Source organism: Numida meleagris, chromosome 19 (assembly GCF_002078875.1).
Source record: "Numida meleagris isolate 19003 breed g44 Domestic line chromosome 19, NumMel1.0, whole genome shotgun sequence".
NCBI lineage: Eukaryota > Metazoa > Chordata > Aves > Galliformes > Numididae > Numida > Numida meleagris.
The window spans coordinates 1,301,660-1,326,520 of NC_034427.1; the positions used below are offsets into that span (position 1 = coordinate 1,301,660).

Consider the following 24,861-nt stretch of genomic DNA (forward strand, 5'->3'; position numbering starts at 1 on the left):
TTTAGGAAGGCAGAAAGAAAGGTGGTGGTGCGCTTCCTGTGTTCTCATTGGGGTGATGTTATCACTCTGGTGAAGCACCTTGAGAAAAACACCCATCGAATGCCATACTCCTTCCCTTACTTTGCTGGGTTTTTTTCCCCTAACTTCCTTACATTGTTTGTCTGTGCACCTCACTGCTTTACACTATTCTCTAAGCGACTCTAACACTTATTTACACTTACAAAACTTCTTTTGTCCCAGATCTTTTGTCCGCAGCAGCAAACTCTGCACCTGCAGCTCCGGGACACAGCTCCACGTCTCTGACCTCCCATGCATTTACTTCTGCTCTGGCACTTGGCACTGTAAGAGTTCTTCCCAACTGCAGCAGCCCAGGGACTGGCAGCCCATCCTACCTGGTCCTCCCACTGCAGCTGTAGTGAGTGATAGTCCCGTGGGGATGTGATTCGTCGCAGAAGACAGAATGCAGCGTCCAAATGTGCCTGTTTGCACTTAGACGTGGCTGTGCATCCCCACAGACTGTAGCCCGCTGATGATCAGGGAGCAGACGCTTTGCATTTAGGTGACACTTAGCATTTAATTTAGCCTGGATGAATTTAATCCCCAGAGATTCTGTGACTTGGAGATGAAAGGCCGGCTGACCGGCTCCCCATGCAGCCGGTTCTGCACTGGTTGGCTCTGTGGAGCTGGTGGCTCTGGGGGAAGGGAGGTGGTGGGGAGAAGGTTCTGGCTGCAGCCCGGGGACTTTGGTGCACCTCCCGTGCACAGCTTTTCCTGCAGTGCGCTGTGTTCTGGGCGCGTTCTTAACGCAGTGTTTTAAGTCCTGTATTAATGCTGGTCTGTACTGTTTTTCCGAAAATAACCTCTTGGTACACTGGAGTTAACTAATCCCAAAAGACACAGAACGTGGACAGTACCGTAACTCACAGTGCACCAGGCTCAGACCTGGTTTGAACGATCCCTTCCTCGAGGTAATCACAGTGAAATGCTGGAACACCAAACAAGCTACTGCTCTCATAGCCTGCAGTATCTAATGACACAGACTGGGCTGAGGCTCCTGCCACGTTCCAGGTAAATACCAGGGCCTTGTGACACCAAAGAAGGCTCTGAGCACCAGATGGAGCTGCAGCTGTCCCTGTTCGTGGCAGGGGGTTGGACTAGGGGACCTTTAAGGGTCCCTTCCAACTCAACACTCCTATGATTCTATGAAGTTGGTGTTTCGGCTTCTGTGCTGGGTGCCATGTGGCAGAGCCCAGGCTCCCAGGAAATGCTGAGCAGGAGAGCAGCGATGGTTTGGGGAAACTGAGCCTCATCACCCACTGGGGGTATTTGTGTTTCGTTACAGCTGCCACCGAGAAGCATGTTTGATTTGGAACAGATTTCAAGCAGGAACAAGTTTCAGCATCTGCATTTCCACTGTGAGCACAAGGAGGGACAAAACAGGTTGGAGCCTGCTTGGCCAAGGGTGGGGACCTGTCAGGAGCAGAGGGGAGGGCAGTGCATGAATCAGGGACTGGGAGAGGGAAGGAGCGGCTGGGAGAGCCGACCTCCCTCCCCGTGCAGAAGGGATCTCCCAGCGCCGCTGCCAGGTGTGTGCTGGCGGGGCTGAGCGGAGCCGGGGAGCAGCTCCTCCCCCGGGGTGGGAGGCTGTACCTGGTGATTAACGCGCGAAGGAGTGGAGCTCATGCTGAATGCTGAAGGAACCTGTTGGGAGGAACTCGGGAGGGCACGAGAGGGCCGGAAATTACCGGGAGTCCCTCAGTGGACTAGCACAGCTGGAGAGGCACTGCTTAGTTCTGGTCATGTTCAACTACCTGGCAGTAGAGGTGAGGCCTCAGTTCCACCGCAGCTATGGGAGCCAGCAAGGGGTGTCGGGGCCGCTGAAGAACCGCCTGGAGCAGCTGAAGAAGCCGTGGTGGAGGGAGCCCACCCCGCTGGTGCTCCAGCACAGCGAGACAGCCAGGCTGGCCGTCGACGCCTTTCTGGAGCAGGGGGAGCGCGGCTACATGAGTGCCATCGCCGAGGAACGGGAACTGCCTTTTCTTTCCACCCTGGACATGGAATATATGAGCCAGCAGAGAAGCCAAAGCTTTCCGGAGCCCAGTGCAAGGAGAGACAAAGAGGGTGACCCTGGTGATGGAGACAGGTCCTCCCTCTACTCCGAGCTGACCTCTGGCACCTACTTTCCGCTCATGTCTGATGTGCACCCTCCGGAGCTGGAGCTGGGCTGGCCGGGGATGCCGCTCCTCACGATGTCGGGACAGACTCAAGCCACCATCATTTTTCAAAGAAACAAAGCTAACAGCATTAAGGATTTGCTCCGGTCTCTGATCAGCCGGGCACGGACGGTATGTATAGCGCAGTGTCCGCTCAGGGCTCTCCTGCCCCAGCACAAGTCTCGGTCACTGGTCCTACAGCTGCACGCTGCCTGCTCCGAGCTGCTGCTGTCTGGAAGCCTGGCATGGTGTGACTGCTCTTTCTCTATCAGATCTGTGGCTGTTCCCACTCCTTTCCTTCCCTGTAATTTCTTTCCCCCTGGGATTTCATGTCATCTAGGCAGTGCGCTTTAAGGCATTCTGTCTGTGCTTGCGGGTGTGCAGAGCGCGGTGCCAAAGCCCGCAGCAGGCAGCGGGGCGTGCAGCGTTGGTGCTCGGTTGTGCTCCGCCCGCAGCTGAGCCCCATTTGCCCCCACCACGCAGCATCGGGTCAGGGCTGTCTTGGCCTCTGGACTCCTCACAAGGTGGGACAGGAGGACGGCACTGGGGGTTTGCTGCGGAAGAACGTAGGACCAGAGCAAACCTGCACGATGAAAAGGCCTTACCTGCAGTTTGGGTAGGCTAGAACACATCCTCGTGTCTTCAGATTCGATGTCTGTGCTGCTCTGGGATGAGGATGCTCGGCCTGTTTTACCCCGTGGTGCAGCTCCTGCTGGGTGGGATCTCCAGCCCTTGGATGCCATCAGCACCTCACAGCCGCAGCATTTGCCTATCAAGCACAGTCCTGCTGGGGATTTCCTTCTTGCTTCTCTTTACTTTGCCGTCATACAGCGTGCTGAAGCAGCAAGTCAAGCTGCTGTATTTCAGACACGTTTCCAGCTTTTATGAACCTTAGCTGCTTTATAGTTCTTTTAATCTCTTCCACATTCATTTTCTTTTGTGCTATTTTATTTCACAACTTCGCGGATATTGAGTTAACTTCCAGTGCGAAGTTCACTTCTAATCAGTCAGCTCCTAGGCAGTTACTCTTATCACCCCCGTAATTTCTTGTTTAACTTGACAGTCATTCCTTAAATGCCCAGTAGTGAAAGCAGAACTGCAGAACTGGTAAGCCCGGACGTTAGCTGTGTCCGGAACGCCAACAGCAGAATGAAGGAGGGTGTTACCTTTACCACCACCTGCAGAACAGAGTGAGCACAGTTGCGCTGTCTCCAGTGGGTGAAGCTGTGGCCGTGCAGTATTGTAACAGCACCAGACAGCCGCAGGTATCTGAAACTTGGGCACAAAGTGGAAATCTCCAGTTTTTGCCCAAAGGAAGACTGTTTGGCTGCAACGCTCCATGCTGAGCTTCGATAGCGCCCTGTAGGTAAATAGAGGAAGTTTCATCCAGGAAGTAGCCAACAAAGCGCTCTGTTTGCCCTTATGGCAGCAGGTTGATGGCACCTTCCATGACCTGAAAAGTCCCGTGATGCTTTTCAGCACTGGGGATTAAGGCACGGTCATGGTAGAACGCGCAAAGTGAATGACTCCAAGGAACATCCCCTTCTTTCTTAGCACGTGTCCCAGATCTCTGACAACATTCTGACCCTTTAAACACACAAAAAATATCCTGCTGCTTTCCAGCTCACTGGAGCTTTCCTGCTGCTGCAGAGAGGCTGCACATCAGGGATTTTTTATATATCTAAGAGCATTCTGCGCTCTTTGTTTTTGCTTGGCTCAGAAAAGCACTGACATTCTTCAGCTCGTTGTGTACAAGCTGGAGATTTTCATGTGGCGTTTTTGACTGTCGTATGCAACATGATAATGAGGTTTCAGCCATCTGTTGGCTCTTTGCTGCGTTCTGCTGGCTTCTGTTAGCAGCCCGCCAGCACTTCCCATGATTAACTCTGGCTGACGGCAGTTCCAGCTCATTCACAACCCCAGTTACACATCTTTAAGTAGTTACTGAGTCATTTTGCTCTTCAAACCACCCAAAAGGATGTTACATGTACGTCTTTCAATATTAAAAGAGCGACCAGAGGCAGAAGCACCTTTTGCCTGAAGTGCCGGCAGCAGCTGTGCAGAGCCGCTTGCTACTTTGCAATATTCTGCAAATATTTTCTGCATATTTTGCAACAGCATGTTTGTACTGACAAATCATCAAAATGGGCGTTTGTTTCATTGGTCCTTTTTGCTGGTGCGGTTTGTTTTTCTACTTGGCTGCATTTATCAGCTTCTTTGGAGGTGCATTTTCAGATTAGAGCTTTTCCTTTTGCAGACATAAGAAGATGCAGCGCAGCCACACCTTAGCCTGCATTTGATAATGCTGTCAGAATATCCTTCTGTGGGGTGAGCTGTTTGTACTGCCCACGCTCCGCTCACCCGTCCTGCACGCCTTGGACCCCAGCTGTCTGCATCTATGAGTGACAGCAGAAGGGTTCTTGATGGTCCCCCAGAGAGGCAATGTATTGCTTCCAATGGCAGCACTGCGGTAATGGCTCAAACCACACTGCTATTGGCAAATACCAGTAAAACCAGCTGTGCTGGTTAGAAACCAGACAGATGGCAGCCCCAGCAGGGTGCTGCTAAGTGCTGTAATTCCCAAAGTGATGACTGCAGTAATTGCTGAATTTGAGTTTCCAGAAGTTGATGCAGAAACATCATGATTTAACCCTACAACAGCAAGGTGTGAATTTTCCAGAGCCCGTGGGCAGCTGTGTCGTTGCGGTGTCTTGGTGAGGAGCAGGGAGGCCCTGAGCCAGCCCCAGCCGAGCAGCTCCCACCTCTGGGCCCATGGACATGCAGCACTTAGGTCTGTAAGCCCGGGGTGACTTAAATGCTTGTAAACTTGAGATACAAGGTGGCAGGAGCCTGAACGAGAGAGAGGATTCAGGTACCTAACTTTCAGTGCTGGAGCTTTGAGGCTTTAAATCTCACTTTTAGGAAAGCTTAAAGGTGAAGACTTCCAAGGCCTTCATCCCCCAAGACGTATAGAATCAACGATTATTTGTTTGAGTTGGAAGGGACTCTTGAAGTCCATCTGGTCCAACTCCTCTGCTGTGAACAAGGGCACCCACAGCTCCATCAGGTGCTCAGAGCCCCGTCCAGTGTGACCTTGAATGTCTCCAGGGATGGGACATCCCCCACCTCTCTGGGCAACCTGTGCCAGTGCCTCACCACCCTCACTGTAAAAAATGTCTTCCTTACATCCAATCGAAATCTCCTCTCTTCTTGTTTGAAACATTTTCCTCTTGTCGTCTCGCAACAGACCTGCTGAAGAGCCCGTCCCCTTCTTTCTTGTAGCCTCCCTTTGGATGCTGAAAGGCTGCTAAGACTTCGGCTTTGAGCTGATGTTATTATTAGAGCTGCCTGCCTTGTTTACCAAGAGGATATGTTAATGGAGCTGCAGTTGCCCTGTGGCACCCACGCTCAGCACAAGCAGCCCCACCAAGGGCGCCTGCTCCTCCACCATGTGGGGCTGTGCTAGGGCACATCCACCCCTCTGTCCCCCTGCAATGCGCTGTGCAGGTGGGGCTGCCAGCCTTCTTCTCCCCTGACATTGGCTTTGGATGCTCACCAGCACCACCAGGTGCAAACCTACCATGCGAGGAGGGCATCAATGGAGCCAGCACTTCTTCCACCTCCTGATGCCAAGTGAAGACCCGTTTCGGAAAACATGAGTCTGGCTATGGCGTGGGGCTCCACCCAGCTTGCACAAGATGCTGCCCAGCTGCCTGAGGCACCTACTCCCGCAGCGACGCCAGAGCTCTGCCACAGCTCTGCCAGGAGCTGCAGATCTGCCTGGCAGCCAGCTGCACTCCAGCCCAGAGCACCGGGTGCCACAGCCACACGCAGCCATAGCAGCACCTACTCCGCTGCATCCCTCTCGCAGCGAGCACTGCACAGGGGCTGTGCTGCTGTGCAAAAATCCTGGATTCTGTGACATATGGTAGAGAAAAGCAAGCTGATGTGACTTGCTGCACCCACCTGGCACCTATGGGGCCTCAGCATGGAGGAGCCAGGGCCAGAGAAGTATCAGCCTCTCCTGAGTGCGTCAGGACTCAAACCTGCCCCAGGAGCTGAGCTGGAGATGAACTGGGCTATCACGAGGCAAGAGTGTCAGAGATGGACCTACCTGCCGCCCTACACAAAGTTTAAGCTATAGATTTTTCCTTGATGGTTTTTCATTAGAGGATGAGTAGCCTACCAAAGCCATTTGGCTAAATTGCCAAACCTTGAAATGTGGAAAGATAAGGCCAAGTCCTGCTCTTCTGTGGGGATCTCAGCAGTACCCACTGCTGACAGCACAGCAGCAGTGTCAGTTTGGGAAGCTGAAGATGCTTCTCACTACCTTCAGCCTGCTGATGTCATGGTGAGGCCACTTTCTATCATCTTTGAAATGGCATTGCAATTGGGAGAAGTTATTCATGGCTGGAAAAGGGCAAACGCCACACCCATCCAAATGGTAAGGAGAGTCCAGGGAATTACAGGCATGTCAGCCTCACCTCACTCCTCAGGAAGAAAGTGCTGAGCAAATCCTCCTGGAATATAACTCCAGGTACAGGAAGAGCAAAATATGAATGTGAACGCCAGCACACATTGCTCCGATCTGACACGATTCCTTCGGGGAGAAAATGACAAGCGGTGCAGATGAGGGAGGAGCAGCAGGCACCATGCTCCTTGACTTTAACAAAGACTTGACACAGTGTCCTGTCGTTTACTTACAGCAAACTGGTGAGACATGGTTTGGGCAGGTGGACCACGAGATGGGTGAAAAGAAATGGGCTTGATGGCTGCACTCAGGTGGTTCAAAGCCTAACTAATGGTGTTTCCCGGTGGTCAGTGCTGGAGCCAGTACTGCTTCACCTCTTTGCTAATGATCTGGATGATGAGATAGAGTACAGCCTGAGCATGCTTGCAGGCTATATGAAATTAAGAGCAGTCAATAAGCTGGAAGGTAGAATTTCTGTTCAGAAGGACATCAACAGGCTACAGAAATTGGCTGATGGAAACCTCATGAATTTCAGGAAAGACAAATACAGACTTGCCTGTAGGAGGAGATAGCTACATAGATCAGGACATTGTTGGGGGGTGAGGGGGGAGGCAACAGCCTAGGAAACAGCTTTCTGGAAGAAAGTCCTAGAAGGAAAGGGGTGCTGATGGATAAGAAGTTAAGCAGAGGTCACCGTTGTGCCCTTGTGCCAAGGAGGACCAGCTGCATCCTCAGCTGTGTTAGCAGGAGGGGAAGGGGAAGGGACCTTCCCATGCATGTTCCATGATTCTGTTTGGTGTCCATAGGATGTGATCTCGGAACAAGGACATACACATACTTGAGCTACATACCTTCTCCTTTACCTGCCAGTGTGCTCCTCGTGAAGAAAGCATACTTCTCTAGGTTAACACGCTAGTCATCTATGGAGTCATTCTTACACCAAATGAATCATGATTTTGGTCAGTCTCAGTTCTTCCTGTTTGTAAGCTATGTTTCTGGCACATTTGCTTAAGGCGATACATACCTGTTGCACCAATGACACTGAGTTTGTGCACATGCATAACCCTTTCAGCTATTTCTTTCTGTGAAGGACGGACAGATGAGGCAGGAGGTAGCAGGACAGGGAATGTCTCCGTTGTTATTAAGAGTGATTTTATCTGCTGTGGTGGGCTAAGGGCTGTTAAATACAAAGTTTCAGAAGCAGTCTTCACTCATATGGCCATTGATACTCAGTAACTTTGGAGATTTTAATACTTAATCCGTAGTTTAAACTACAATTCATTTGTGCATGAGATTTCAACTGTCTTTTCTTTTTTCTTTTCCTTTTTTCTTTTTCTCCTGTCTAGGTAATAGCAATTGTGATGGATTTGTTTACAGACATGGAAATACTGTGTGACCTGCTGGAGGCCTCCAGCAGACGGCATGTTCCTGTTTACCTGATCCTGGATGAAGAGTACTTGAAGCATTTTGTGGAAATGTGCAATAAAATGTCTCTCACTCAGGACAGCTTCCCAGTAAGTTTTCAGTCGCACTCTAGATGTAATAACCAAGTCCTGGAATTGATAAAAACCATGAACCCTTTGTCCTCTTCACTCGGCCTGGCCGCCGGGACCGACCCATTGACCTCTCTCAGTCCTTGCCCTAGGAAACTGAATTGCAGGACTTCAATGGCTCGGATCCCTCAGATCAGCTTTAGGTTCTGTCCAGAGCTGCTGTAGCACAATAGCTGCGTGGGGAAGGAAAGCTGTGTGCCCCTTTGGGTGTCTTGACGCAGAATCCACCATTTCCTCCTAGCCCTATTGCATGCAGTCGGTGTAAAACCAGATGTTAAAAATGTCATGTCAGGATTTATTTCTGGGCTTTGTGATTCTATTTGGCCCCTGAGATTGTGAAGGATTTGTGAAGAGCCTGATTCCCCGCTCAGTGGGGTGTCCATCAGCAATGGTGTGCGGTGCCCAGTGCAGGCGAGCACTAGGAGTTAATGTTGCAGTGAGACAAGCTCTCTTGGCTCAGAAACGTACCCCAGTATCATGCTGTCCCCCATATAACCTTTCTGGCTATCATCTCCCAGTGGAGGACGATTTTGATGTCATTTGTTAGCCTTACAAGGCCAACACTACCAGCTGTGCTCCTTCCATCGTGCCTTCCCTGGCATGGTACCTGGCTGGTACTCTTCCAGCCATCCATTCCATTTTTCCCTCACCAAGGGATAGCAGAAAAATAACGTTTTATAGCATTTAAAATACAGATAGGCACAATTGCAAACATCTAAATTTCTCCTCATTTTTAACCACTCTACACAAAGTTTAATTTAGAGATGTAGCTTTCTTTCCCTGTGTTGGTGACGCTCTGTCCTATCTGAGTTCTCACAAGCCAGATCCATTTCATCTTGCCTCTTGCGATGGCAGCTATTAGAGAAAGCTCTTTCATGCCAGAGCATGTTTGGATTCATAAACAAATGCATCACTGATGTCACCTCGCCAATCCAGATAAATGCCACTTGTTCAAAATTTATTTTATTTGCTTCTTATCGAAGAATCTGGCCATTGTTTTAAATTAAAATTGGCAGTGGTTTACACCTATGGAGATGCCTATGTCTTTTTGTTAGACCTGATGTCATGTCTTGTGCTTTAATGGCTAATTAACGCTTGCCTCCCCCATTCAGTGACTCATCTGCAGGTTTCAATGTGAAGTGCCCCTTAGGCTGCTCCATCTCAAGCAGTACATTAACACACGTGCTTGATATTCACATCAAACCGGAATGAACGTACATATTTTATTCCTGGTTCTGGGTTCTGTTTACCGGATATGATGGTAAATCTCCATCTGGAATAATTAATGACAACTTTGAGTGTAATGGGGAATTTGGGGCAGTTCCTCAACTTCTTAATTCTAAGAAGTGTGAGCTTCTACTTCTACTTTGTGTGAGCCTAATGGTGTCGAATCTTGCTGCTGAGCATCAGCAGATCTGACAGTAGTGCATCAAGTATTGGCAGTGGTCCCAGCAGCAGATTTCTGTATTATTTTCAAATGGATATGATGGATACGTATTGAAGCTGAAGTAAGCCGAGTGACAGTGACACATGGTGGTCTGGGTTTCCTGCAAGACTGCAGGATTCTCATCTTGCTTGGACAGTTCAGGGTTAGGATTGCCAAGGGGAAGAAGAGGATGGAAAAATTGAGCCAGATGTCAGAAACTCACCTGGCCTTGGAAAGGAGAGAGGGAGTGAAGGTGATCTATGGAAATAAATCTATGGGATATCTCTTACTTGTAGTGATTTCAACTTATGTGGGAGGAGAGGAAGCTCCTCTCTGTGAGAACCACTATTATTAAAACCACTGCACTGGAAGAAAAAAAATCCCCGAATTGAATGGCAACAGGATTAGGTGATCACCTCAAGCATATCTTGCTCTGTTTCAGCAACTTGTGCTGGCTTTCCATAGTACCACAGAACAATTCAGGTTGGAAGGGACCTCAGGAAGTCATCAAGTCCAACTCCCTGCTCAAAGCAGGGTCACCTGGGAGGTCAGTCTGGAAATCTCCCAGCATGAAGATGGCACAAGCTGCCCTGGTAACATGTTTCAATGCCGAACTGTCTTCGTGGGGAAAGAGTTCACCCCTTCTCATAGTTGACAATTCATGACGTGTTCTGCATTGCAAGAATAAGTGGGACCCACAGTGCAAAGCTTGTGAAGCTTCATCTCTGTTCTTTCTAAAAGTTTCAGTGAACACAACAGAAGGCAAATCACAACTGTTTGCCATAGAATCATAGGATCATCAAGGTTGGAAAAGACCACTAAGATCATCTAGTCCAACAGTCAAACAATCACCACCATGCCCACTAAACCACGTCCCGAAGTGCCACATCTACACCTTTGTCCTTTGTCTTCAGCCTGGCAGTGGCTGTTGAAAACTGCTTTCTAGCCGGACTGCAAGGTGCTGCGTGGTGTGGGCCAGCACCCACTGCTGCAGAGGGGCAAAACATCCCATGGGCTCATGCCACCCAGTAGTGACCACTGCAGCCACAGGGCTCCGTCTGCGGATGCTGGCGCTGGGCAGGGATGAGCTGCCCATGGAGAGATACACCTCCCCACATGCAGTGGGGACAGTCTGTGGCAGCTCCTGGCATGCCAAGACCACTGCAGGTGGCCATGACCTGGCCTGGAGGGGCAGAGGGGGATAGGTTGGCAGGTGACTGGAGGTGCAGCCTCACGGAGCTTATTTACATTTGCGATGTTTTGTTTGGCACTGTTTCCTATAGACCTGTCCAGCAACTGCTTCCAGCAGCTGTTCTCTGCTGCTTGCCCCACCTGAGGTGCAAATAACTCCTATTACTGGCAAAAACCTCACCTTAAGACAAAGGCTCCTGCTGGATACCAGGAGCCTCGTTTCCTATTTTGAACTGGACAGCAGGTTTCATGGCTGAAGCTGGATCAGGGAAGTTCTTAAGACAGATGAGAATCAGCTCTGTTTCACCTGAGTACAGCCACATAAAATGTTATTATCATTTTAAAATATACTGATAAAAGGTAATTCTTAAAACATGGGCCTACTTTTCTGTAAATCTTTTATACTGGGCAATATTTTTTTAAGAAGCCTGTCAGTATGTAAAATCAGAACAATATACTCAATCATAGAATCCTAGAATGGCCTGGGTTGAAAAGCACCCCAAATGAGTTTCAACCCCCTGCTGAGTGCAGGGTCGCCGACCACCAGACCAGGCTGCCCAGAGCCATATCATCCTGGCCTTGAATGCCTTCAGGGACGGGGCATCCACAGCCTCCTTGGGCAACCTGCTCCAGTGCGTCACCACCCTCTGTGTGGAAAACTTCCTCCTGATATCTAACCTAAATCTCCCCTGTCTTAGTTTAAAACCATTCCCCCTTGTCCTATCACTATCCACCCATGTAAGCAGTTGTTCCCCCTCCTGTTTATGTGCTCCCTTCAAGTATTGGAAGGCCACAATGAGGTCTCCCCGGAGCCTTCTCTTCTCCAAACTAAACAAGCCCAGTTCCCTCAACCTCTCCTCATAGGAAGGTGCTCCAGCATGGGTCTGAAATTAGTTTTAATCCAGAGTTAGAAATTAGTGAGGTTAGCTGAGTATTAGCAATATTCTGGAATAAACTGTAGATAGTCTTACGTACTTCAGAAATGATCTGTAGGATTTGTAGCAGCATTTGTACCTAAGAACAGCTTGTTCATATTTGCCGGTATTTTTATTTTATAGAAGCAGGCATTGTGACAAAATACGTGGGATGTAGGGCCCAGCAAACACTTGCTGCCATGCTGCATTCTACCTCTGGGCACAGCTCTCCCGCTTGAGAGCTCATCGCTGATGAAGTGGGGAGCGTTCCGGTTTGGTTCAGTACGTGCTCCTTTACCATCTCTGCTTTCTTTGATTTCAGAACATGCGCATAAGATGTCTGAGTGGAGACACATACTACAGCAAAGCAGGCAAGAAGTTTTCAGGCCAGGTTCTGGAGAAGTTTGTCCTGATAGACTGTGACCAAGTTGTTGCTGGTACATACAGGTGAGAAAAAACAGCAACTGCTGAAATTGTAAAATACTGAATAATTCCTATTTTCTTTTCTCCGTGATAAAGGTGTACAGCTGTTCCTCTTCATTTTGCCCTTAGAAATGTCAGTTTTCACCTCAGAGCTTCACCCTCCACCCCATCAGCTTGCTTTACTTTGCTGTTCTGTTATCAGGTAGCATTAACTGCCTGTCTGCCAACACTGACAACTCCTGGACACAACTATCTATGAGTATCACTTAATTTCTTACTGATGTACAAAGCGCCCTAGCAGGTCAGGTGGTGCCCCATCTTTCCTCCCACAGCACACGCAGCGTTTGCATCAGGCATGGAGAGCGCTTCCCTCCTTACTCCCTTCTGTATCTGTTTTGGATCTATTGTCTGTAAATGTGACCAAGGTGTGTCTGTTTTAAAACAGTCTCCTCCTGATTCCACGCAGTGCCCCTGGTTCTAGTGCTGCATGTATGGAGTATCGCTGAGCCATTGCCTTTGCAGTCTTCCAAGCCGCCTCCACACACCTCCTCCTATCCAAAATGAAGGCCGTGGCCATTTCAGTCTCTCCTCAGAAGGCAGATGTGGTCTTTCAGTAATTTTAGCAGCCTTGCTCTGCACCCTCTCTAACCTCACCGTGTCTTTGAGCTGCAGAGACCTGCCTGCATGCATGTCCTGGGATGGGAGTCTCAAAATGATGCCCTCTGCTTTGTTATTAGCACCCTTACTGACAGTGATCAGCAGTCACTGAATTTTTCAGCTGCTGCTGTAGATTCAGAGTTTTCACCCAGTCACCTTTCCTGAAATTGAATATGCACGTGCTACATTTATTTAGATTGCTCTCTCCCACCACAGGGTTGAAATTGTACTGTGAGCATCATTACAAAGTGGCTCTTCCACTTCTGCCTCTTGAGCCGAGCCTCATGCATGATTCCTGCCCACATCCTGAATGGCACCTTTTCTTGCGGGCCAAACCATTTAGGCTAGTTAATTCTGGGAAGTAATTGTTTATTGCTTCCAAAAAGTTTTTCTCCACAGCTCCACAGCTCATCCCCTTGAAGCACTGGCCTTACCCTGGATGTGAAACCTCCACTGTACTATCTGCCACAAACAATGCAACTCCCCAGTACAAACGGTTTGGCCATTTCCATCGGTGCCTGGCAATACTTCATCCTCCCTCCACCAGGTCTCCTTGACTGTCGCTCTCCCTCATCCTTTCTTACTCTTTTCCATCCCCTACCCAGAGCCATTAACCTTCCAGCAAGCCCACCAGTGCTGGAGCTCCAAGCTGCAGCTTTCCCCTGCATCACACCTGAGTGTAGAGGTCTCCTTCTACCAAACTCTGCCACTGAAAAATAGAAGTACTTGATCCCAACTGGCCTCATTGGTTCTCTATTTAAACTATATGGAGAGCAATGCCTTTGCTGGCATTTTGGCCATGCTAAGATGAGGATCTAAGATTGATAGGGTGACTCGCTGCCTGGAAACATCGCTCCATCTCTTTTGACTGCACCGGGGTCTTGGATAACTGAAAGCACTCATTTTTAAATGGCTAAAGTTGGGTGTGTCTGCCTGGTTAAACTCCACAGCTGTAGGAGCATTTTATTTATTTCCCTGCTGACCTGGAGCAGGGCTGTGGATCTGCCTCCTGCTTGCTCACTCTACATTGCTGTAGCTGAAACTTCTCATGTTCCAGAGGATAACTGCTCAGTTGGATATGGCATTATGTCTGATTCCCTGCTGTCCCACCAACCACCCCATGTTCTGGACTGTAAGAAATTGTCTCTCTCTATGGAATTTGGGCAGAAAAAAGTCCACAGGAGAAAATAGGGTACACTGCAGCTTAGCACTGTACCAAGTATAGCAGATAGATAGATTACTCTCCTTGCAGTTGGGAAAACGGGATTCAAAGGATGAGACCAATTCCTGAATAAAGCCAAATACTCCACTCAGGAGATGTGTGTGCAAGGATCAGAGGCTTCAGGACCTCTAGGTCTGGATGTTTTCTGTGCTTCCTTATGTTCACTTTCCCACAGCAGAATTTTCCCACCTTGATTGCTTTGTCTTTGGCCTCCACGATACCCTCTGGCAATGAGCTATGCAATTTAATTTATGCTTTGTGTGAAGTGATCTGTTGTGTTTACATTAAGTCTACCGCTGTACAATTATATTTGGTGCCCCCAGATTTCCATAACTCGAGAACAGCAAATCACTGTTCTCTATTTATTTCCTTGACTGCATCCACGACTTCATCCTCCTCCATTATAATCCCTGTGTGAATCATCTCTTCTCAGCTGAAGGTCTGGAAGCTCTGTGTGAGAAATGACTGAAGAACTGAGGCATCCTCACGCAGAGCTTCCAGACCTTTAATCATTATCGTTGTCTTTTGGGAGACAAATTGACCAGAACTGCATGAAGAGGTCAGGATATCCCCACTCGCTGTACTTTAACATAGTGCTGTAAGGGGTACTTCACCCTTTGTCTCCATTGTGGCAGCTCCCAGTCTGCTGTTTGCCTTTCTGACCAGCGCGAAGCACTGCAATGCTTCTTGTTTAGAACAGCCCATGGGATCTCTGACCGCTTTCCTACGTGTTTATATCCAGGAGCTCATCAATAAATGGAGAACATTTGACTTTTGCAGCAGTTTGGACCTACTGACATTGAATTTTGTCTATCATAGTGTCACTATACCATAAAATCCTCTCACTGCTTCTTATATTGTCCAGTTTTCCCAGGACAGTTTCACTGGGTACGAACTGCTTTCACACTGCTTTCCAAAACCTACGGGATTCCAGTGGGTAGGTTACAATTATTGCTGGCATTTGCTTCCCATCTTCAATCAACTCCTTGGGAAGACTTTCTTCTATACCCCATGATCACTTACGTGTTCTAAGAGTCCTTGATGAAGAACCGTGTCCGAATCTCTGTAAATCCACCCATCCTACACCCAGCAGATCATACACATCTGTGTGCTGTTGCCTCCTTCAAAGAACGGCAGCAGGCTTTGAGGCATGGCTTTCTTCCACAAAAACATGCTGAGTCTTCAGCATTATGATTATAGTTATTTATGCATCTCATCATGCTACTTTCTGTTTGCTTCTACCAGTTTGTTCAGTATGGAAATAAGACTGGCTGCTTCGTAGTTTTCCAGTAGCTCTTTGAAAGGTTCACATTGATGACCTCCATTCCTCTGTTACCATGTTCAAATTGAAATGATAGGTTATTCTCTGGTTAATAATTGGAAAATTGCTGACTTCCATTTTTTGAAGGCTATTTATTTTAGTGTTTTCCTTTACTGTGCCTTTTGACTCTGGTGACATTTGGATGTGTTGAAATGTCTTTATTTTGATAGGTATATTTGCTCTGAGCCTCCAATATAGCATCTCTAAGCGATCTTCATGCTGCCTCAAGCAGTCATCCTCTTTGGTTACTCTTAATAATTCCTTTTTAATAGCATTCCTCACTTTCTCTTTTCAGTTAAATATAACTGTTGTGGATCATTTTGCTCCTGAAAGAATATTTGATATGCGTATTGTCATCATTATTTTTGCAGAGTGGAGTTTCCAAAGGAACTATTTCTCCTGTTGTTGGTTTTCTGGTTAGTTTCTCCCCAGAGCAGTCATTTTTAGAGTGCAAAGTGCAGTTTCTGCAGCTCTCCTAGTCACAGCCCCTGTTCAATGTGGATATATCTGAATATCTCTTTATTCCTCTGCCTTGTGCCCACATGGCCCCTTAGCATGCCATGTGTACCATCAGCACTCTCAGTCAGTTCACAATATAGACCCAGTACTACATTTTCCATATTTGGGAGTGGAATTTTAATCTAACAGGGATATATTTCATTTGATGATGTATTATTTACATTATTTGACTTACTTTTCTTCAATGCTTTGTGCCATTGCCCCAGCCACATATCCCCTATTTATTCTTTCTGTAAAATTTCTACACTTCAGTTATACTGTTCCTCAATTCCCTTTTACCCATTCCTTTTCTGAGATGGTTGCTGTGTCAGAGTCATCATTCCAGCTCAGGCATCCCACAATATCTGTTTCTTTAGTTTAGAAAATCTGTGGCTGCGTATATATCTGACCTGGTTGCTCCACACTGACCACTTCTCTAATCACAACTTTATTTTTTCAGGTGTTACTCATTGACTCTAAATCCTTACTGGCATTTCATTGATTTCCCCCATCCTTACATCAGAATACATTTTTGCTTTTATTCCTAAGTTAGAGTGGGCAATTTCAAACTCTTCTGCATATCTCAGCTTTGCTCCAGATTCTCATTTAGAACCTCCCTAGATCTTCTATGTTACATTGTGCAGCAGTCAAATTTCATTTAAGTTAAGATGGAATTCAGCTTTCTTCCATAGAGTAACTACATTCCAACATTTTTCCAGTTCCTTATTGAATCTACCATCCTTTCCCTAACTTAATTTCCATAGCCGTGTACTGAAATGTTCTTTTACTTCTCTGTTCCATTCTAAACATGGTAGAGGGAGCATTTTATGAGGCTACCAAGAAGATCCTGTTTGTTTTTAGCTTCCTATTTAGATGTTCTTTTACTTTACACCCAAGACCCACTCCCACTTTATGTTAGTGGGAACCCATGTAGGCATTGACCATTGGCTTCTCTGTAGCACTCCATAACTTCGATCCAAATGTCTCTGCCATCCTTTGTCCTTCATCCTACTATTCTTCATCCCATCTTCATTCTTTGCTGTCATCCTGCCTGAGCCTTCCCACATGTATGTACTTCGAGTACTTTCCTTTTGGACTGTTTATTTCAGGACCCTTTTCAAATTCAGACCCGTGCAGTTCCTCTCCATTGGATCTGATTTGCTGATGTAATGGGTGTGCACTCAGTCAGGAAGCTGCTTGTGCAGATATGGAATAGCAGCAGAGCTGAGATGCTGGATCCCCTCAAGTTTCAGTACATTCTCCCATGCTGACAGTGAACTCATCCAGATGCTTAGTCTGACTGCACCTTTTCTTGTTGCAGGGGGGTATTTTCTTTCTCTGTTCTTGACTGCTTGGGTACTCAGTGTCTTTTAATTCTTCAGCTGCGAGAAGAGAATCCTTTCTCCTCACATAGGTACTCATATCACGCCTGAACTTTTGACCTCTCCCCACATCCGTAGCCATAAGATTCCCTTTGCATTTCCATTTGCTTCCCTTCTTCACCGTTACATTTCCTGCTAGTGAAGAAAAGGGAAAACAAGGCTCATTGAGCTAAGCAGATACACAGAAAAAGCAATAATCTAAAATGCTAAATACAATTGTGTCTAGTTAGTTAGTACCATTCCAGGCACCAGAAGAAATAGTGTTTCCTTGTGCACTTTTTAACCTGACAGATTGGAGGGTACAAAGACATTTACAAGTGCAGCAGATGAGAGAGGAGCCCAAGGGCAAATGGGGCTGGAGCTAAGCAGGATTTTTAACAGGAAAACTTGTGTAAACATTTGCCAGGATAGGAGCAGAGAAAAGAGGTGGTGCTGTCAGCCTGAAGGCAGTTACAGGGCTGTCTGTGATGCCCTGGAGGAAGTTTCTCAGCTGAAAATGGAAGATGGTCAAAGTGCAGATACATGTCCTGCCAGTGGCACAAGGAGGAAAGAGCTCATTGTTTGCTACATTGTACTGAAAGAAACTCAGCACTTGGGCTTGAAGCTGACATGACAAATGAAACTGAAAAATTAGGGGAGAAAGCTGAGTGGGTTACAAAACTCCACCCCTGGCTTCAGCACAAAGGAAGGCAAAAACAAGTACACAAGTGTTTGGCAGAGGGAAGGCAAAGCTACAAGGGTTGGAAACTGAAGGAGGCTTGGAATTTCTTCAGGAGAGAAGTGCTTGTGCCCTCAGGCAGCTGTGCCCCACGCAAGAGGAAAGAGCTTTTAAGAGAGAGCTCCAGATAAAAGGCAATGAACAGTCACCTTCAGAAATGAATTGCCATTAAGCAGAAGGTGAGTGCAGAGGGAATGGAAAGCACAATGCATCAACCAGGAAACCCCAGGCTGAAATGTAAAGTACTAAAGTGCCAGCAAATAAGTGGTATAAAGCTTTGCAGAGAGCACCAAATCAAAGAGGAGGAAGTCCTCAGGTGTACAAATAAAAACTGAATCCAGAAGGAAGAGACAAGGCACAATGCAGTGAGGATGAATAAGCAATAAGAGATAACTGGAATGGGATGCCCAAATTAACCGAATACATTGCACTGTTTGTAATATATATACATATAAAAGATGTAAAAAGAGGAATGAAAATGATTGCAAATGCATTGGAAACGAGCTTAAAGAGCTTACTGTGATAAAAACAGAATATTATAATCTCAGATATTAGAAAGGAAATGTAACATGAAGTTAAAAGTCTGGAAATGGTAGGTATAGTAAGTATGCTTAATGTGCTACGTAGTACCTACGTTGAACAATGAGTGAAATGATGCACAGAGGCTGTTTTGGTGCACAGAATGAGTGCAGAGTGCCTTGGCAGACAGCGTCAGGCAAGAAAACGATACAGACTAGTCACAGGAATTACACAGGAAAAAAAACTGCTGCGAATTGGTATCTTATCAGCCGGACACAGCTGAAGCAGAGCGGCTGAGTGCAAAGATCTGCAGGACACGGCTGGGAGAAGGCAGCGGCAGCGCCAGCCGCCGTGCGGCTCCGCAGGGGCACACGGAAGGGCTAACCCCGCTGTCAGAAACGCTGCTGAGCGGGCACCTCGTCCGAAACACGCGGAGCAGCGGGCAGGCGCTGCCCCGGCCTCCCGGCGATGCGGGAACTCCATCTCCTGGCCGAGGGCTGAGCTGCACCGGGCCCTGCTCCGGCTCTGTCCCCCAGCCATCCCTTCCCAGGCGCCTGCCCCGGGGAGGTCCGCAGCTGGCTTCTCCCTGTGCAACAGTCCCTTATGGAAGCAAATAATGGCAGGAAAATCCGATGGCTTTTGAACCCTCGTCAACTTTCAGCATCCACAGCGCTCTGCGGGCAGGAGATCCTCAGCTTGCTCTGTGCTGTGCTGTGCAGGGAAGCACCTCTTCTTGTCTGCACTGAATTTGTAACCCATTAGCTTCACTCACTGCTTCATTTTTATACCAGAATAGACCAGGAATGATCACTGTGGCTTCCCTTTGCCTTAGGCTGAGGGAGTTGGGCTTGTTCAGCCAGAAGAAAAGGCTCCAGGGAGAGCTCATTGCGGCCTTTCATACAAAGGGAGCTTATAAGCAGGAGGGAAGTCAACTTTTTACATGGACAGATAGTGATAGGACAAGGGGGAACAGTTTACAACTAAAAGAGGAGAGATTTAGGTTAGATGTTGGGGAAATTTTTCACTGAGAGGATGGTGAGGCCCTGGCACTGCTGCCCACAGAAGTGTGGGTGCCCGATCCCCAGAGGTGTTCAAGGCCAAGGCTGGATGGGGCCCTGGGCAGCCTGATCTCGTGCCTGATTTAGTGACTGGCAGCCCTACCCACGGCAGGTGGGGTGGAACTGAATGATCTCCAAGTTCCCTTCCAACCCAAGCCAGTCTATGATTCTATGAGTCTATGATTCTCTGGCTCTTTCCTCCACGGCATTCATGGAGGCAAGACATTTGTCAGTTTGTACCAGAGACTTTTGCTTTGCCCTGCCCTGTCCCACCAAGTGACAGCCTGCTGTCACAGCCCACGTCCTTGGCAGGAGATGGCTTTGGGTGGCATGGCAGCATGCTATGCCTAGCCATGCATTGCCAGTGGCTGCCATACTCCTGGTGTTCCTATTTCGTACAGAGACACCAGATCTTGGCCCACATTGTCCCATGTCCCACTAGAGGCTGAAGTACATGAGTTTGTTGGTGCAGGGCTGTGTGGGAGCTGTAGTGGGGGGTATAGCCATGGGTGGCAAGGCTGTCATGGAAACGATGTCAAGGAGGAGAGCTGTGCCTCAGCACAAGTCCAGAGCTCTTAGATCACGTCAGGGTGCTTCAGGTCCTGTTGGGATGTGGAGCGAGCAGGGCTTGTTGCACTAGCACAGGAAACTGTAGTACTCCAGTTGGACTGAGGGAAGGAAGAGCCATAAGAGGCATCAGAGGTGGGACAGTCATAAGGACAGGGGGGTTCCCCGTTGTGAGGGAAAGGCAGGTTCCTGTGGTAGGGCAGGGAGGGCTGGGTGTATTTCATGCCTTGTTCTAGGGACATGGACCTTGGGCCAAAGGGTGCTGGGAGAAGACTGAGGCAGAAGGTGGAAGTCATGGGGTCCAGAGAGGGAAGGAAAACCTAAACAAGCCCTGTCGTTTGCCTGCTGCTAAGGTGAGGCCAGAAGCCTTGATGGGTAGCTGTAGTGATGCTCCTGCTAGACTGTGTGAGTCTCTGAGACACGAAACCTCCCAGCCAGCACAAGGTGGGCCTCTTGCTGAGCTCTGCTTCCAGCTCTCCTGGCAAAAGTGGTACACATGGATGGACAGGGATGGCAACGTTATCTTCCACCTGGGTACTCTCGTGGTTCACAGGATGGTGCTCTCAATCCAAGAGAAGCAAGCCTAGCCCCCCAGAGCATGGATGCTCAGCCCTATTAACCCATTTGTGGTTCTGAGGAGTTCAAGTGAGCACAGGTGTTTGTGTGAGCATCCTGTGGCTGTCCTCAACAGCCTCATGGCCTGTTGTCAGCAGCTGATAGACCTCTCAGTACATGACTCCAAATAGTGTCTGTATCACGCTACAGGTGACAAAATGCTGTGGGGTCAGCCCTGCATTGGGGCACCTGGGTTCTAAACACTGAGAAGTGTGGACACAGCACTCCTGTACAGAAAGGCAATAGCTGTAAGTAACACAGATGGGAACAGCAGCAACACTGGGAGGCAGGCAGTGCTTCTGGGATGGATGCCTTTGAGGAAGTAGATATGGACTACATGAAATTGCCCCTGTCTGCGCTCTCAGATTTCTTCAAAGAGCTCACATAGCTTTGAGAGATGACTTTCCTTTACAAAAGCCACCTTTCCTATTATATTGTATTTACCTACGTGGCCATTAATTCTATTCTTTAGAAGAGTCTCTACTAATTTGTGCTGTGTGATTACGAGACTTAATGGTCTGGAACATGAAAAAAAAATTATCATATTAGCAACCTTGTAGTAGTAGTTGTTGAGCTGCTTTGTCCTTTGGTGCTCTCAAGTTAATGTTAAGTGGTCCCGCAAAAGTTTTGTTGATATATTTTCTAACTTCTTCTATATAGGTTTCAATATGAGACTCATCCTCTCATGTTCTGTATAGAGGTGGGTTTGGGGCAGGGACCATCCTGAGCTCCTGCATGGTAAACACCAATGCAAAGGAATTCTCTCAGCTTGCCCATGGACCACACATTAGCCCCACAGAGATCTGAGTGTTACTTCTTACACGTTTTGTAATTTGTGACTTACATAATTATGAAGCATGACAGCATACTGCTTGGGAACAAGCCAAAAGCTGCTTTTCCCACTCTGAGTTCCCAAATTGCTGTATTGTAATATAAACACTGATGAGGTCCCAAAACACAGTGTCAGCATCTTGTCCTGAGATGACATTTACTTGAGAACAAATGCAACTTCCCATTGTAATTGCTTTCCCATGGGTTCTGTGATTTCATCCTATGCTAATCAGTCAAGATATGCTATCTTGCTTTAGCAACTGATAGCGCAGCCTTAAGGTGGTACTTCTACCCACAGTGGTCCTGGTTTATTTAACACAATTAGTCTGCTTACTACAGTGAGAATAAAGGAAGAAGCTGAGGACTGGGATGACCAGGAGCCTGCGGAGCTTACCATATAGATGAAACTTCCCTGTTTAATCAGGGAAAATGAGGACTGGGAGGAGAAACGCAGTTACTGTCTGTAGATATGCTGCAGGCAGAAGCTGCTTAAGCGTGAGCTCTTTAAGTTACAGTTGGCACAGACAACAGGTAGGGTTAAACAGGTAAGGCAAATATGCAGACTGGTAATAAGTGAAAGTTCTTCATCAGCTGGGACAAAACTGAATTTTTTTTAAGAGTATAACAAGCTCTCCAAAAGGATCCCAAGACATTGTACTGCAAGAGCAGTACGAGACTTGCTGAGCAATGGACTCATGAATTTCTAACACCACATCTTTCTTAATGGATGGTGAGGAAAAGACAAAAAGAGTCTCAGGAATCTTACAGCGATACTTATGGAAAACATCATCAGTTTTCCTGTCCTGTGGTATCCCTGTGGGGCTCTGGAGACCTTCTCTGCTCCTCAGGACACAGCTTGAGATCTCCATTCCTCACCCTCCTGCCTCCCTGAGCAGCCCCCTTGGGTTCACCATGTTGCAGATCTTATGGACATGAGAACAAAGGACATGTCAAGGCAAGGGAAGGAAAGGGGAGTCTAGGCATGCCTTGATATCCCCCCAAGACACTCTCCTTGCACTCTGTGAAATGGGATGATGCACTGTCCTGTACAGGCCAAATGCTGAGCTAGGATGTCGGCAATGCAAGCAATGCAAGCTGGGCAGAAAGAGCCCTTCCATACAGAATTCAAGAGTTTGAACAGCACTCTCAGAAACAGAGTTTGAATTTTGGGTGGTCCTCTGTGACGCCAGGAGGTGGACCTGATGATCCTTGTGGGTTTCTTCTAACTCAAAATATTCCATGAGTCTATGAATGCCACGTGCACTTGTGTTTCAATGACCTCTCCATCATCAGACAGCTGGAGGTCCCCTTGCTGCTGCCCACTGGATACAACCCACACGTGCCACAGTGCCCTCCTGCACAGACTGACAAGCCTGCCCATGAACTTTTCACTGGTACTTTCCACCACCCGAATGGGACTGGGAGTGGGAAAAGATGCTTGTCCAAAGCAGAGTGCTAGCAGTAAGAAGCTGGAAAAGAAACAGCCTGAAACACACTGGTGTACTTTTTAGCACGGGGCCCATTTGCTGCTCTGCACCCTTCGTAAAGCTAAGAAAACCTAGTGCTAGCGTATTAATGGTTGCTACGCTTGCTGTACAGGGTAATTCTTGTCTATTTATATTTTCATACACCTCATTACATCATCAAGCTGAAATTAAATGACCTTTTTTAAAAAAGTAATTATGTAATGTGTATAGCCAATGCTACACATAACCTCAATTTACATACTTCAGAAGAAGTGTCAGTTTAGAAACATAAATGGGGTAGCGATAAATCACTTAAATGTCAAAATCAATGCCAAGTGCCTATGTGAACAGAAGTTACCTGTGATTTTTTTCTCCTTTTTTGCAGTTTCACGTGGCTTTGCAGCCAAGTCCACACCAGCCTGGCGACCCACTTCCGTGGTCAAATAGTCGCAGAGTTTGACAAGGAATTTCGGTACTTGTATGCAGAGTCCAAAGCGGTGACCAGCTTCTGTGTGCCGGATTCCTCATTTCAGAGCACCTCAAAAGGTGCCGACTCCTTTTTGAAACCCACCTGCATGAATGACACAGAAACCTTGAGTGCCTCCAGCAGCCTCTCCAATGTAAGCATCAAAAGCATAAAAATGTCTCCCTTCATGAAAAACTCCAGCTACAATGTTCACCAGGATAGGCAAGATTTGAGCCTCGATTCTGGTGATAAGAAGGGGAAGGACGATACGTCTCTGAAGCCCACTTGCCCTGCGCAGCAAGGAGAACCACCAGACTCGGCTAACAGTCCTCCAAATAAACCTGCGCTGTATCACAAATCAAATCTCATGACAGGGAGGACATTCTTGCAGCCAGAGCTATCTGGCTTTGGTTCCTACAAACCTAATTACCAAGGAGACGACAGGGCAAACAGCGGCCACTGCTCCACACCGACCCAGGAGCCGACACTGCAGTCCCTTTCAGAAGGCACCAATAGCACCGGGACGAGCGCGAAGCAGAAAGGGCCTGCTGCTACCTCTGGGGAACCAACAGCAGAAAATGACAGCAGTTTTTATGGGATGGAAAAAAGACAGAGTTTTGGACACGGGAAATTAGACTTGCTATCTCCATACAACCAGCCAAAACGTGAGAAAAAGCCTGTAGTTCCTTCCTATGATAAACTCACTGAGGACATGCTGTCGGAAAAGAGCAGCGCATATGGGGCTGAGAAAAGAATGACTCTTGGGCACAGTAAACTGGATCTGATCACCAAATACAACAAGTTAAAATCCAAACACATACACAGTCGGTTCGAACTCTGACCTGGTTCTCCCGGGCCCTGGTGTGTCCTTTGGTCTTAGTTTCAAGCAGCTGCCACCAATCATTGTATCTGGGGCTTCAAATCAAAGTATGGGTGGGAAATTGGTCCTATTCCTATTAAAAGGTGTCAAAGGTGTCTGTGTTATGCTGTAATTTCTAATATATTCAGATGACTCATTCAGATGAGATTAGCAAGAATAATTCAAATTTTCAACTACAAGATGATGGCAAGAGGGGCAATGTGACATAAAAATGATGCACGCTTCTGCATACTTCTTACCCATTTCCCCCCGAACCTAAAGCAAAACCACAGCAATAGCTGCAAACTGGGCACCGAGGTTTCCAGGGCGAGCCCGTGTTCTCTTTGTACCAAGCTATCCCACTCCCTCTATCCACTGTCTGAAAATGAAATGGTCAAACGCGGGGTGATGTTAACAATAAAGGCGCTGTTCTGCTGGAAGGAGCCGTGTTGGGTCCCTGCTGGGTGCGAGCAGCCCGAGCTCAGCCAGGG

At 47.7% G+C, this 24,861-nt stretch overlaps 1 protein-coding gene across 1 annotated transcript; it reads left to right on the forward strand.

The window, feature by feature from the left end:
* On the forward strand, positions 1,689 to 24,853 carry FAM83C (family with sequence similarity 83 member C). The gene is made up of 4 exons (XM_021416379.1): positions 1,689 to 2,345; positions 8,031 to 8,198; positions 12,091 to 12,215; positions 23,431 to 24,853. The coding sequence occupies exons 1-4, from the start codon at positions 1,689 to 1,691 to the stop codon at positions 24,350 to 24,352; spliced, it is 1,872 nt and encodes a 623-aa protein (XP_021272054.1). The 3' UTR covers positions 24,353 to 24,853.

What these genes read in the sequence shown, in the direction of transcription:
- FAM83C (XM_021416379.1), top strand. Translation starts at nt 1,689, where the DNA reads ATGCTGAAGGAACCTGTTGGGAGGAACTCGGGAGGGCACGAGAGGGCC. An exon ending in TCACTCAGGACAGCTTCCCA is followed by an intron (nt 8,199 to 12,090) that starts GTAAGTTTTCAG and finishes CTTTGATTTCAG; the next exon opens with AACATGCGCATAAGATGTCT. An exon ending in GTTGTTGCTGGTACATACAG is followed by an intron (nt 12,216 to 23,430) that starts GTGAGAAAAAAC and finishes CCTTTTTTGCAG; the next exon opens with TTTCACGTGGCTTTGCAGCC.